The sequence below is a fragment of the Pyrus communis genome, chromosome 11, assembly GCF_041283825.1.
Source record: "Pyrus communis isolate YQ-2024b chromosome 11, ASM4128382v1, whole genome shotgun sequence".
Lineage (NCBI taxonomy): Eukaryota > Viridiplantae > Streptophyta > Magnoliopsida > Rosales > Rosaceae > Pyrus > Pyrus communis.
Window position 1 is genome coordinate 31802101 of NC_142575.1, and position 14827 is coordinate 31816927.

The 14827-nt window shown below is 37.2% G+C and overlaps 2 protein-coding genes across 2 annotated transcripts; one reads left to right on the forward strand and one right to left on the reverse strand.

Moving 5' to 3' along the window:
- Nucleotides 1-4243, forward strand: LOC137742361 (sodium/hydrogen exchanger 1). Its single transcript, XM_068482210.2, has 13 exons — nt 1-187; nt 499-702; nt 1172-1290; nt 1548-1645; nt 1748-1807; nt 1944-2185; nt 2292-2405; nt 2544-2644; nt 2794-2895; nt 3007-3145; nt 3228-3290; nt 3468-3551; nt 3651-4243. Exons 2-13 carry the CDS (start codon nt 538-540, stop codon nt 3999-4001), a joined length of 1638 nt encoding a protein of 545 aa, XP_068338311.2. The 5' UTR covers nt 1-187; nt 499-537; the 3' UTR covers nt 4002-4243.
- A 1547-nt stretch (nt 4244-5790) lies between these two features.
- Nucleotides 5791-6715, reverse strand: LOC137743539 (uncharacterized). The gene is made up of 2 exons (XM_068483453.2): nt 6316-6715; nt 5791-6035 (listed from the first exon to the last, which is right to left on the reverse strand). Exons 1-2 carry the CDS (start codon nt 6570-6572, stop codon nt 5939-5941), a joined length of 354 nt encoding a protein of 117 aa, XP_068339554.2. The 5' UTR covers nt 6573-6715; the 3' UTR covers nt 5791-5938.
- Nucleotides 6716-14827: the final 8112 nt, after the last annotated feature.

The following is a 14827-nucleotide window of genomic DNA, read 5'->3' on the forward strand; positions in this document are numbered from 1 at the left end:
GCGGTCTTTCGCTTCAAGTTCTCCTTCTCTCTCTCTCTAAAAACTCTTTATTCCCTCCTTCGCATTCACTCTCTGTCTCTCTCTCTCTCTCTCTAGAACTCTTTGACTCCTCTCTCTAAAACTTCACCTTCTCCGGTTATACCCCGGCTCGAATTCTCTCTCCTTCTGCTGCGGGTTGCGATCACAGGTGAGCGATGTTATTTTCTGAGTTCTGTTTGGTTTCCGAGAAAGTGGAAGAAAATTTGAAAAGAAAGTTTTCTTACTCAGGAAGAAAAGAAAGCTTTCGTTTTGACGCCTTAAAGCCTTATGCTTTACTTGAAAGTCGAACTTAATCTTCGGCTCAAATTAGTGAATTTATTTGTTCTCTGTGTTTGAATTTCATTAAATTTTTGTTAACGTTTGGTTAAAATCTTCGTTAGTGTATGTATATGATCGAATGTGCGATTTTAATTTTTAATTTTTAATTTTTAATTTTTAATTTTTAATTTTTTGTCGCAGTGAGGTTTTGGTAGGATTTCGTTTAGATTTCGGGACCCGATGGGGGTCTCTGCTGTGGTGAGATTGGGGGTGAGATCGGCCACCAGCGAAGCTTCCGTAAATTCGATCACTTTGTTCGTGGTGCTCCTATGTTTATGCATTTTGATTGGTCATCTTCTGGAGAAGAATCGATGGATGACCGAATCAGTAACTGCGCTTCTCATCGTAAGTTCCCTCGAATTTTATGCTTTAGAATTAAAACCTGTTCGGGATTGCTTCTCGAAGGCGTTAATTCAAAACTTCTTCTAACTACATTTGTTAGAAAAACTAAAAGTACTTCTGGAAAAGCACTTAGGTTTTTAACAAGAATTTGAATGTGTTTCTGGTCTAGCAGAAGCGCTTCTCATTGTAAGTTTCCTCGAATTTTATGCTTTAGAATTAAAACCTGTTTGGGATTGCTTCTCCAAGGCGTTAATTCAAAAGTTCTTCTAACTACATTTGTTAGAAAAACTAAAAGTACTTCTGGAAAAGCACTTAGGTTTTTAACAAGAATTTGAATGTGTTTCTAGTGTAGCAGAAGCGCTTACGAGCAAAAGTTTTTCTTTTTATATAGAAAAAAAAAAGTCCCGAATGATCCCTTAGAATTGGATATTGCCTAATTGTTTTGAAATTTGTGGATGATTGTTGATTGCAGGGTCTTTGTACTGGAATTGTTATTCTACTAAATACCGAAGGCAAAAGCTCACACATCTTAGTGTTTAATGAAGATCTCTTCTTTATATACCTTCTGCCGCCCATTATATTTAACGCCGGGTAAGCCATGTATTTCGTATCTATTTTATATCAATGCCTTCTCATTGTGATCCATGTGCGCACGCGCGTGTGTCTGTGTTTGGGCGTGTGCACCTTGGGCAATACATTCAACAGGTGGGAAGGTTCATTATGCTGAAGCTGTTTAAGTGACATTTTGTTATCGATACTTTTCCTTCGTGGCTTGTTTGTAATGATTTTTCTGTGACCAGAGTTTATACATGTCTTTCCTGGTTTCATTCCTTTCCCATATATACCAGATTTCAGGTGAAAAAGAAGCGGTTTTTTCAGAACTTCATGACAATCACGTTGTTGGGTGCTGTCGGAAGTTTGGTGTCATTCGTCATTATATCGCTAGGTTAGTTAGATATCCTAGCATGCCATGATATGGCTGACATTACAAGATAAATTCACAAAAGCTATGGTTTATAATGTTTGCAACTTTGATGATCTTGATCAGGTTCAATGCAGTTGTTCAAAAAATTGGACATTGGTTTCCTCGAGATGGGGGATTATCTTGGTAATCTCTTCGTTACCTTCTCATATTAATCTACATCAACTTCTATTCGGTTTGCGCTCATATTTGTTTTGTGTTTGAAAAATTCGTCGTTTTGTTTGCCATTTGTATACTCTTATTTTTTGTTTCACTTCTGCAGCACTTGGAGCGATCTTCTCGGCCACTGATTCAGTTTGCACCCTGCAAGTGCTTGATCAAGACGAGACACCTTTGCTCTACAGTCTAGTTTTTGGAGAAGGTGTTGTAAATGATGCCACGTCTGTGGCACTTTTCAACGCAATCCAGAAATTTGATCTCTCTCACATCAACTCAACAATTGCCATGGAGTTTAGCGGCAGTTTCTTAGTTCTCTTGTTCGCAAGCATGGTGCTTGGTGTAGCGGTGAGTCTCTATCTCTCTCTCTCTCTCTATGAAGAGCGCACATGTAAATCTCCCTTTCATGAAACGTAACTTAAAATCAATTTCCATGCATGATATCAACTTGCAGGTTGGATTGCTTAGTGCATACATCATAAAGAAGTTGTACCTTGGCAGGCACTCAACTGATCGGGAAGTTGCTCTTATGATTCTAATGGCTTATTTGTCATACATGGTGGCAGAAGTAAGATTTCGATTTAACCTCTCGGACTGAAAGCTCCATCTAGTTTAGTTTCAGATATTTGTTTCTTGTTCAGTTGTGAGTCCGTGACACACGTTTGCACCCTGTTAACGATGCTGACCAATTTTGTTCATCTTCCAGCTATTCGACCTAAGTGGCATTCTTACCGTTTTCTTTTGCGGGCTTGTTATGTCACACTATACCTGGCATAATGTTACAGAAAGTTCAAGAGTTACAACCAAGTAAGCCAACTTTGATAGTTTGCCGTAGCAGCGAAACTTGGTTTTCTTTTTTCTCATACAAATGCAGACATGTATATGTATATAAATATACAGAAGTTGGACAAAGATGTCATGCGTCTGTTTCTCACATGCTATTTCCGCAACTGCAGGCATGCTTTTGCAACGTTCTCGTTTGTTTCTGAGATCTTCATCTTTCTATATGTTGGTATGGATGCCTTGGACATGGAGAAGTGGAAATTCGTAAAGGAGAGGTAACAACTATACAAGCACATCATATAATTTATAAAACGTAACTCGTTACAACAGGCATGCGTTTCTCTTTTGTCCAAATCGAGCTTAATTATTTCCTTTTTCTTTTACAGCCCCGGGACATCAGTTGGAGTCAGTTCGATATTACTTGGCCTGGTTCTGGTGGGAAGAGCGGCTTTTGTATTTCCTCTATGTTTCTTATCAAACTTAACCAGGAGATCACAGACTGACAAAATCGGGTTTAAGCAACAGGTTAGCTATTTTCCGAATCTGTTACTTCAAAAAGTTTCAGCCTCTTGAATTTCTTAGCGACTGACTCTTTGACATAAAACAGGTGACGGTATGGTGGGCAGGACTCATGCGTGGTGCTGTATCTGTGGCTCTTGCCTATAACTGGGTAAGGATATGATCAAATTTATCGTGTTCCTTAGCTTTTGTTTACTGCCACCCGGTATTCTATTTGGTTTATACAGATTGTAATTTGATTGCACGCCACGTGAAGTACGAACACTTGTTATTCATCTGCAGTTGTGTTTTAATGTAACGAAGTTCGTATTATGCTGTGCTTTTTCAGTTTACAATGTCAGGGCATACTCAACAGCGTGGAAACGCAGTCATGATCACTAGTACGATCACAGTAGTTCTCTTCACTAATGTGGTATATTACTTTATCACTGAATTTTTTCTCAGTTCATATGAGTAACTATTTTCTCATGAGTTCATTCGTTAATTCCAAATCGGTCTTTGGCCATTGTAGGTGTGCGGATTATTGACTAAGCCTCTCGTAAGGTTCTTGTTGCCGCAACAGAAACAGTTTGATAGCATTATGATGTCCGCCGAGTCAGAGATGTCTCTGGCTATGCCGCTCCTCCTCGCTAATGGGGAAGATTCAAAGTCAAGTATGTCTAGTGACAACATGCCCCGTCCATCCACCCTGCGCATGTTCTTGACGACACCAACTCGTTCTGTCCATTACTATTGGAGAAAGTTTGATGATAGTTACATGCGTCCTGTCTTTGGCGGTAGAGGGTTTGTTCCTTATGCTCCTGGTTCACCCAATGAAAACATGCATCAATCACTCCTCGGCGAGCAGATAATCGTGGAGTAATATTTGTAACTTGGGGATTGATTGTTCGTTGGGTCACTTCGGTGAAAATAGTCAAAATTATAATTTATAGGCAGTTCTTCCCGAGCCTTATTGGTCTTACAAACTCGATAACGTGCCCCGAAACGTCAATGTTTTTGGTGTATAGAGCCTTCCTCGAATTTATTATTGGCCTTGTAGCAGTAGAATTGTATATTTGGAACTTCATGAAAGAAATAGGATCAACAGAACTGTGCCTTGGCGTACATGGTAGTGTTTGCTTAGTTAATGCATAAAACCAAGACCTCATCGGAAACAGACATAAAGTAGACAAAACTCAAACCCCGAGTGAAAGGCTATACAAAACAAGATTAAGATAGTGAACTACAATCCGACTCCAAATTCACACCAGCATCAACTTGTACTTATCACTTCGAAATAAACTCGATGTGATATGCAACACTCATTTCTCATTTCACACGATTGACACTCTTTGATCTCTCTCGCCTCACCTAGTGGCGAGAAAGTCTTAGAGGTAAAATCATCGCTGGGCTTATCGGAAGTGTCATCCTTAGGCCTATAGGGAGTATCACTGAAGCAATAACCGCAGCAGCAGAAGAAGATCCTGCAATACCACCGCCTCCTCCGCCGCCACCAGGTTCCTCACTAACCCTTTAAACAAGTGAGAGTGGCAAATGCCAAGCAAAAGAGAAACCAACCTTCAAGTCGGAATTTTGAGATGTTGCTCTGAATCTAATCCCTATAAGGCTATAAGAATATATATGATACTCAATAAGTTGTGTTTGATTATGTATATATAACAAATAATCAAGTGAGTGTGGGGAGGCAGCTGCATGAGCCTTTCTTACACTGTCAATTAATCTCCTATTTGTTAATGTCGGACACATTTTCATTTCTTCTGTTTGTTGGTATGTATTTACAGCCGAGCCGTATATATGAAATCAGAGTACTACGAACAAATGAAAGATAGGCTATGAACATTATTTTATTAAAGAAAAAAGAAATAAACAAGATTGTCGAGACGGCTACAAACTGATGGCTACATCTTGACTGACTTAACTTTCATACTAAACTACATGTTGTATTTATATAGACAGCACCGCCGGAGGCTGAAGATTCTTCCTCCTCCTTCGGCGGCACACGCTTAATGTGTGGCCTATTGGTAGTGGCGTATGAACTGTTGTTGATTTATTTGGCTCTTGAATTCTTTAGTGATCGACTCATTGGCATAACTCAAAGGGGTGGGGATGGTCATGGTACGCATTTGGCCCAAATGGGTGACTACTAGGTGCCAGCTATGTGTTAATTGTGAAGACGAGTGAGATGATCCCTCGCTAACGATGGAGATCCAAATTCCGATAGCATTCCGGTCCGTCTTACTAACGAGCGCTCGTTCTGTCCATTACTATTGGAGAATGTTTGATGATGGTTTCACGAGTCCTGTCTAATACGCATCAATCGCTACTTGGGAAGGAAATAATCGTAGAGTAATATTTATAACTTGTAGGCACTAGGCAGTGCTAGATCCCTCTGAGCCTCATCGATCAGAAGAAGTAAAGTGCTTTGTAAAATGACACTTCTAACAACGTTCGATAGATATAACACTAAACCTACTTGATAGCACTTGAATTTTCAGTAAAAGTTATGTGCTTGTAGCGAAATGCTTAAGAGCAGAAGCACGTTCTACATAAGCATCTTCAACAAGACGTTGAACGCATTTCTATCTCATAATTCCTTTGACATAAAGGTTGGTAGATTTTGTAGCATGGATGCTCATTCAATACATCGTCAATTTGGAAGAAATTAAAGAACAAGATTATTTAAAGTAATAGTTTAACAAAATGATTCAGAATTCACAGCATGTACCATGGTCACTGAATCAAATAACACACTTCATAAGATAGACAGTGTAGTAGTAAAACAAATTGGCATCACAAGATTCAGAAGGGAGGGCCTCCTCCGGGAGGACCAAATCCACCACGAGGACCGCCGCCGAAGCATTCCTGCAGCAAACAACAGCAGCACAAGCAGTAGAAGCTGCAATATTCCAATTTTCCACCAACAATGAGAACAGGAACACACTTCAGATTCAATTCTGAACTTCGAATATTTAAAGGGTAGCGATTTTAACACTCGTCTTTTATGCATTCTCAAGTAGAGTTTGGGATGCTAATTGAGAAGTGTTAAAATCGCTGGAACGATAAACTTTGCAAGCAGTAAAAAAAAAATAACAAATCATATAAACATCAAACTGGTGCATAAGAATAATGATCAGAAACAAAAATGCAATAGAGGTGCGTTTAGAAATCATAATTACCAAGAAGATAACATGCTGCATAACCCATCAGCAAACCCTCCAAAAAAGCCAGGTCCTCCCATGAAGCCAGGACCCCAAGGGCCTCCCGGGCCAGGGCCCCAGCCACCAGGTCCTCCAGGCCCAGGGCCGCCCCATCCGCCAGGTCCTCCAGGGCCAGGGCCTCCCCATCCACCTCCTCCCGGACCGCCACCACCTGGGCCTCCCCAACCACCTCCACCACCCGGTCCTCCTCCTCCACCAGGTCCTCCAGGCCCCATCGCTAACGCTTTATCTCACAGTTGCACCGCCGCAGCCACCACCCGATCAAGGTAACAAAGTAAGAATGCAAAGATGTAGCTAATCCTAATAGAGAATAGAATACCAAAGCTAACTAAAAAAGCTTTTCAGCTGACTATATTTAAACAAAATCAACGTCGGAAGTGGGAAATGGGGAACGGATGCAGGTCGGCAGGCGGTTTGAGAGCTTACTTACCCTCGAAGTCAAAGCATATTCTAAGTTCATGTGCACACGCTTCTAACAACTCTTACAGCCAAACCTGCAAGTCAAACCACACAATCTTTCTACCTACCATTCTAGCTTAAATCACTGCTCTATACTTACAACTTACAATCAAGTCATTCGAGTCGATAGAGCCAATTGTAATCGTGTCTAGTTTATCGACATGTCATGCGGACCTGTCAAGCGATTTCAACAAAATGTCAATCCGCATGACAGGTTCATAAACTAGACACGATTAGATAGCAGCATCGGGCTTCCTTGGTGAATACTAGAGCAATCTCCGATGCTGAAGTCAGTTCGAGACATAGATTCGATACAAGCCCCATACGGATCATAATCTGGATATCCTCCACCCAGCGCCGGCCAAAATGAATTAGGGGTATCCTATCGTTGTCGACGTTGTGTTACCAATAAATATGTTACTAACACGAATGAAAAGGGTGAATTCGCATTGTCCGCGGTTTGCAAGCCCTAATGAAGCTAGCAATAATTTAGAATCCACCCATTGAAACATAAGCATAATGAAATCAACACATTGACCTGATTGCAAGATGTTTGAACCTCTAGACACTTTAAGTAACAAACCACAAACAACTCTTTAAACAATGATACTTTTTGCCACACAGAATTAGTGGGATTGATCATTCCCCGCCTTTGAGATCACTGCAGTTCTTGGATGAGGTAAAATTATTTAAGCATGAAGGTCACTTAGTGTTACTAATTGACGTGTTAGTTACAACAATGAAAAGGTCGAACTCGCATCTAATCCAAGTGTTACTTACAACAATGAAAAGGGTGAACTCGCATCATGCGCGACTTGGAAGCTCCAAGTATGCTGAACCATAGAGCAAAGAAATTAGAATCCAAACATTGAAACCCAACCACGATGAAATCAATTCAACACATTGGGATCATTGCAACAAAATTTGAAATATTAGACACTTCATAGTAACAAACTACAAAATCTCACGTGGTCACAACTTACGTGCAATTGAGACACATGAGACTGTAATACAATGTCCTCGTCGCATGTAAGTTTCTCTCTCTCACCCTTAGCCAGGAGGGACATCAGTTTGAGTCTAATTCATGCTAGATTTGGACTCTACAAAGCCGTTTTAAGATAAAAAGTTCAGTGATTTATGTGTTATATTGAAACATCATGGAGTTTAAATTCTTCAACCGGAAGAATAAAGTTGAATTATTTTCTTGCAATTTCTCGGAAACCAAACAGTCTATTAGGATTTGATAAAACAGAGTTCAAAAAGAAAGAAATATTAAAGGGGGTCCTCAGATTAGCATATTGGCACATTCCTCATCCCAACGAACGACCATGTGCAGGAAGTATGAATCCGCACACATGCGCATAAACGTCGTCGTTGCTTGTGGCCTTCATGCTTCTCATCATCGGCGACGATCTAGTGATTGATCCAAAAATCTACTTCTGAAACCCTAATCGAACAAAACCGACGACTTTTTATCGTCACAAAATTATGAACAAAAGTAAAAGACCGGACCTTTCGAAAATTCAGAACACGCAGAGATTGAAAACACAGTGAGTGAACTCCGATTAGGGTTTTGGTTAATCTAACACTGTAGTGGCAGAAGCTTTGGTGGTGGTATATATATAGGATAATTAATTAGAGATTTTCTATGATGCCCATGTGTCACATTAGCACACTAACGAAAAGTTTTACGTATCATAATGGCAAGGACGATATTGATTGCAAGTCAAAACATGGAGGATGAAATTGATTGATTTATAAATGACAAAACTTAAGCATCTGCAATGCATAAAAGAAGAGTACTGCTAGAAATTATACGTAAGATAAGGGGTAGCAAGTTGGAGACTCCCACCATCTGTGATACCAACCGAAAAAGTATCATTAAGTTAAGAGCTAATTGGTTCGTTTCTTAACTCTCGAATTTGGTTGATTCTTTGCGTCTATACTCCTGAAAACTACAAAGCACGACATGATGTTATATGATCACCTACATTGTAACATAATACTTAAAATTTAAACTTAAAATGGTGAACCTTAAATTGCTATAACTGAACCGTATTTGTTCATTACTTTATTAAGTCACGTAGTTATCTTGTCCTTGTTTTAATTTATGCCTCAAAACTGTTTATGTTAAGTTCTATATATGCTACAAGTCTACAAGCTTGATCTACTTTTCTTTTTGAGTTGCAATGTTTTTGTTTAGTAATCAAGAGTTTTAGGGCGCAAAATTGAACGCAGTGGCGTTTACAATTCATATGACCGACCTTATTTAGTGTGATCAGGCTTTGTTGTTGTAGTAGTATTCAAGAGCTTTAGAAAGCAATCAACGTTAAATAAGATCCCCATGTATGAAATGGGCTATGGGGCCAAGATATGTGAGGGTTGTGGAGATGGGCCTTCAAATATGAATGTGAGGCCTTACCCCAATAGGGCACATAAAGAAGAACAAACCCAAAAATGTCACAAATCAAAGCTTTGACATAAAGTGTCCTCTGGAAAGAAAAGGGATTAGTGGTCCACTCCACTCTTTAGTTGGACCGTTTAATCAATGGTTAAAAGAAACGTTTGTTAGCTTAATCAATTGAACTAGATCCATCAGTTCATAAATTGATTAGGTTTAATTTGAGGACTTAAGATTTAGGACCACGACAGCTAGCTAGTTATTTTCAGCCAACCAAAAAGTGCAATTGGTCCATGACATAAACTTCTCGAAACCTACAGATGGAATTGATAATTCAAGTGTCATGGCAACATATGAAGATATGTGGTCCAGTGATTAGAGACAAATATTTCAGGCCATATTTTATAAGACACGTTTTGAGTTCGGTTTCTAATGTTGATGAATCACACGATTGTAATCAGGTGAATGCTTAAATTACTTTATGAGTCTTATTAGCCACCAGAAAAATTTATTAGCCACCAGAAAAATTGACTACCAAGGTGAAAATACTAGCTGGTCCATTCACCAAAAAAAAAAAAAAAAAAAATCATCACAAACATCTTTGGTGTGAGGTTTCACCTACTAGAACCTAAAATTACTAAAGTAAAAAGAAATTCATGCACCTACCGTATAATACAATTTCTCGCATTTATGATCATGTACCATTTATGTGATGTTGCCCTTTTTTTTTTCTTTTTTTCTTTTTTTTGTGTAGAATATAATTGGTTGGACATTGTTTAGCTTCTTATATGTTAGGAATTATTTCTTTTACACAATGGCGTGTTATATTTGACCATACAAATGTCATAAGTAAAACCATTAATTCACTTTGATTATATTATAAACAATTCATATTGATTTGGAGACCAATAATCATTCATATGAATCAAAACAAACTAAAGAAGAATAAATAGTTCCGATTATGATATATGTAGAGCGAAATGATGTATGTCACCATGTAAAGAGAAATAACTCTTTACATATAGGAGCTAAGTATCGTTGTACTTAGTTTATGTCCTAATTAAGAGGGTGTGGCTAGTTGGCTACAATTTCTCGTGAAATTGATTGCTCTAAACTTGTAGTTATATGATTTTTTTTTTTTTTTTTTTTTTTGTAGTAGTTAGATATTAAGATTCCAATATCGAGGAAGGGGTCCGGATCGAGAAAGGGATCATCTCTGGATCCATTCCTCCCAATCTATCAAATCAGAGAATTCGTGCCATTGAAGTTTGATTCAGTGACTAAAGTTATTATAACTTTTAAAGTGCTCCCCTTATTTGTAATTGTTTAATCAAATTTCAATAGTTTAGATTATCTAATTTGATGAATTAGAAAGAAGGGATCCGAAAATGATTCATTTCCCCAATATCGTTGTTCATTTTGAGATACCCAATGTTCCGTTGCATTGTAGAAAAAAAAATTTATAAAGGGTAATTAAAACAAGATTTGCACAAGGCAATTTCTCTTGACCATTGACTATTGGCTAATGATTTGAACTTGGAAGTCCAAACCATCAGCTCAAGCGTGCTGTGGGTGCCGAATCTTAGTTTGTCATCTTGCATAGACAAACGCAGCAGAGAAAGTTTCTAGGAAGGCTGCTCTGCTGAGATGGAAAACATGGTGCCGCTACTTTTTGGTAAGATCAAAACATCTTCGAATTCGGATCATTTCCGAATCTCTACGTTTAGAGTTGACGGACTAGAAAATTCGGACCACTCGATTTAATTTTTACGATCCCTCTTATTCTATTCCTTTAGCCTATTTATACAAAGTTAAGCTTTCGAACAATCTAAATCTCTTTTTTTCTCTCTTGAAAAATCTAAATTTTCTAATCCATCGACTTTGACACAAAAATCGCAAGAGGATTTTAATTCAACATCACCCTACATATATTAAGCAACTTTATTGCAATATATATATATATATATATATATATATTTTTTTTTTTTTTTACCGTCACCCTACATATGATTGATTGTGCATGTCAACTAAAGCTATCTTAAGATTCTTTGCTGTGCAATTGGATTTTGTGCATCTCTTGTCTCCTTACTAATTGATACAGGTTTATAATTAGGAAGCGATTTTTGTAAATCATTTTTTACTTTTTGTATATTTTCTCAGATATGACTATTTAATTTTTAAGAAAATTAACGAAATGTTCAAAAAAAAAAATTTAGTTTTAAAGAAAAATGACAAATAAAGGGATTATGAATAGTACCAAGGAAAGGTAAAAATGTGATTTTTCGTTAAAAATGAACGATACTGAAAATATTTTGTTAAAACTCTCCTCCTGCTTTTATCCAACCACAAATAAACATGTGTCAAATTTGTGTTTATAATTTCAATTATTTAAACACGTGTTCATCTTTTTGAAACAATCAAGTAGTATTCGAAAAAAAATGTGTGCACTAAAGCGAAAACTACTTGCACGTAAGCCAGAGATTGAGGTGACCTTTCCTCCCAAATTCTATAAATTAGCTTCCGTACTGTAATCGTTTCTCTCCAAGTACTTCGTCAAAATCATGTTTTTGATTGACGTTTATATACGTAGTTATTGTCAAGTAAAGTTGGGGGACTCTTCTTAGATAGGGCTTAACCGTCGTGTTATTGAAGGCTTGTCATTCTAGACTCGAATTCTCACAATCAACCTTGAATTTGTTTGTTTTTTTTAACAAACTATATTATTTATACGAAGAAGACAGCGTGAGCTTAGCCTCATAATATGCTAGTAATAATGTGGTTTAAATTTACCTTCGGTCAGAATCGAACTTAAGACCTCTCACTTACAAGTGAAGATGAATATCATTATACCATAATATTAAGTGGCAATCACTCCTGAATTATGTCGTGGAAAACACTCAATAGCCCATGCAGTTAAGATATGCTTGGTTTACCACTAAATCCAGTCTTTTGCAACGGTCGGCTGAAAAACGTTGGCAATGAGTACGTATTAGACAATGATTTTGCTTGTAATTTGCTACATTTCACTTGCAATTTATAATTTGACACATTTTCAAATTATCTTGCATAGTACAAACACGGAACAACACTTTGAAAAAAATAATAATAAATAAAAAAAAAGCCCTAAACTCAACTGTAAAATGCACTCGACTAGTAACAAATTATAGTTTGGAGGTTTTACTGTTCTTTCTGTATTTTGATTTTTGAATTATTACATAAATTAAGTATATAAAAAACTCGTTTAAAATTTTAATTAACTTATACAGACGTGCCAAAATCTTGATTAACAAATCAAGAGTTAGTATTTTTCCATAGAAAGGGATGGCAGTTGACAATGACAAATTGATCATCTTTGTTTAAGATAATCTCGAAACCACATTTTAATCGTGTATTAAACACGTACGAAATTAGGCCAAATGATACCAACTACGCCACGTGGCAGCACGCACGGTAAGGCCGAAAAATTAGGTAAAATTCAAGCTTTTTTTTTGCTTTTTTTTTCTTTTTTCAAAAGCCTACTCCATAGTTCATAACTGTGAAAAAGAGTAATAGAAAATAAAGAAAAAGAAGAAAACACGTTTCCCTCAGAAATGATAAGAGCAATATACCTAACCTAAACCACAGTCAACCATTTAAGTTAACAACAAAAAAAAAACGTTTACCACTTAATAATACGGTTTAATAATATTTTTTTTATTTCTAAGTAAGAAGTCTTAAAGTTAAATTCGATTTTCGCAAAAGACGAAGTTAAACCATATTATTATGGTTGACCCAGTGTGGGACTTAGTCTACTTCCGCATCCATTTTATGTATATATTATAGTTTGTTAAAAACAAAAGAGAGAAAAAACAAGCCAATTAGGTGTCGCCACCTACGTACTAATACACATAGAAAAGCTAAGAGGAGAGGATTAGAGGGTAACTACTCCGGTGTTAATTGTAAGTCGGAAACTAATTTGCCTCATATCTCTTGTCAAGCGTTTATTAGAGAAGTAATTCATTTTGAACGCCAACTGTTAGCGTTTATCAGACAAACAATGCTATTAAGACTCTCCTTCAGCAACAAGAAGATAATAACTTGCTTAAAGCGACGTAATTTACCGTAACATGACGTTAAGTCGATGTCATGTAACTATGCAAGAGAATCTCACGTTGCATAAACAGATAAACTAAAAAACCGTCACTTTTGCAAAGCTTCCTTGTGAGTTCTTTCTTGCGTCAAAACCATGCAGAGACAGTAGAAAGATAAAAAAGTTACAGAGAGAGAGAGAGAGAGAGAGAGCCAGTGTAGCTTTGATTGGACAGCGCAGGTCGGGCACACTAGCGCAGGCGGACTTTGGACAGATTTTTAACGGTACATTAGATGGTAAATCACGTGTTATTATACAAATGATAAAATATGTATACTAAAAAGTTAATAATTTAAAAAATAAAATTAACTACCACTTCTATTAAAACACATAATGTACTACTTGTGTTCTCGTCACAACTAAATTTTTTTCCGAACTTTAGCCACCCCCTACTCTCTCCCAGAGACAACTCTATGTTTTGTTTTCATGAGGGACCCATAAGAGAATTACCTTGATTTTTCACTATAAAAGTCAATTTTTAGCGAGTTACGGAATTTTGTGCCTATAACAAAAATTATTTATATAAAAAATTATTCGGTAAATAATCAGTTTAAATACAATCGATTAATTAATCAATTATAGCAAATAAATATACGGTTCATACACTTTTATGGCATCTAAATATTTGTTTTTATTCTGTTTGAGAACTAAATGATCTTATTTTTATTGATTTTTTGCACATAAGATCTTTAGAGAGTGATTTAAAATATGAACGATTTCGTTTATAAACACAAAATTTCGTGAATCGATAACAAACATCTTGAGAAAGAACTCCTCTTCGTCCATTGAGAAGCCAAGTTAATTTCCCACGATTCTTGGGCTTCTGTGCTTGGGTGCTTCCGTGTTGCGTCTGCTGTGCCGTAACTAGGCATTTGCTTTTTGGGTTACCTTACAAGTGTAGGTTATATTACCACTAATGAAATTCATGGGGTCAGACAGAGAGACTACACTGTATATGGTACACTTTGTAATATGAGGAAAATATTTTCATTTGATTAAATGGTGGAAGCTTATGAACTGCTTTCAAATTTGGAAAGTGGGACTAGGGAGGCACTACTTCCAGCCAACTTTCATTGCCATATTTGCATATATGCTATTAGAAAGCTTTATCCTCTAGTTATATGGCAGCTTCAATTTAATTATATATGCCTTTTCTCTAAATGGCAAACTACCCTTTTCAAAGTTGTATAATCATCCCGCGTCCCGGCGTTTTTGTGCAATAAACCCCTCCGGGCGAAGACCAGTGGTAGGTGGTCCCGTTGAGCTCTCGGAGAAGGGTAGCCTAGTGTGTAAGGATACTAATGAATCACGGCGAATTCTTAGACAATAACGTTTTATAAAACTCTTAGACTCTTGAACTCGGAGTTTCCTACTTTCGCGCAATTCACATCTACAGGATTAACAAGTAATCAATATTTCACGACCAAGGGTGCAATACTCTTTATAGTAGCGGTCCTTATATGTCTCTTAACAATCAAAAG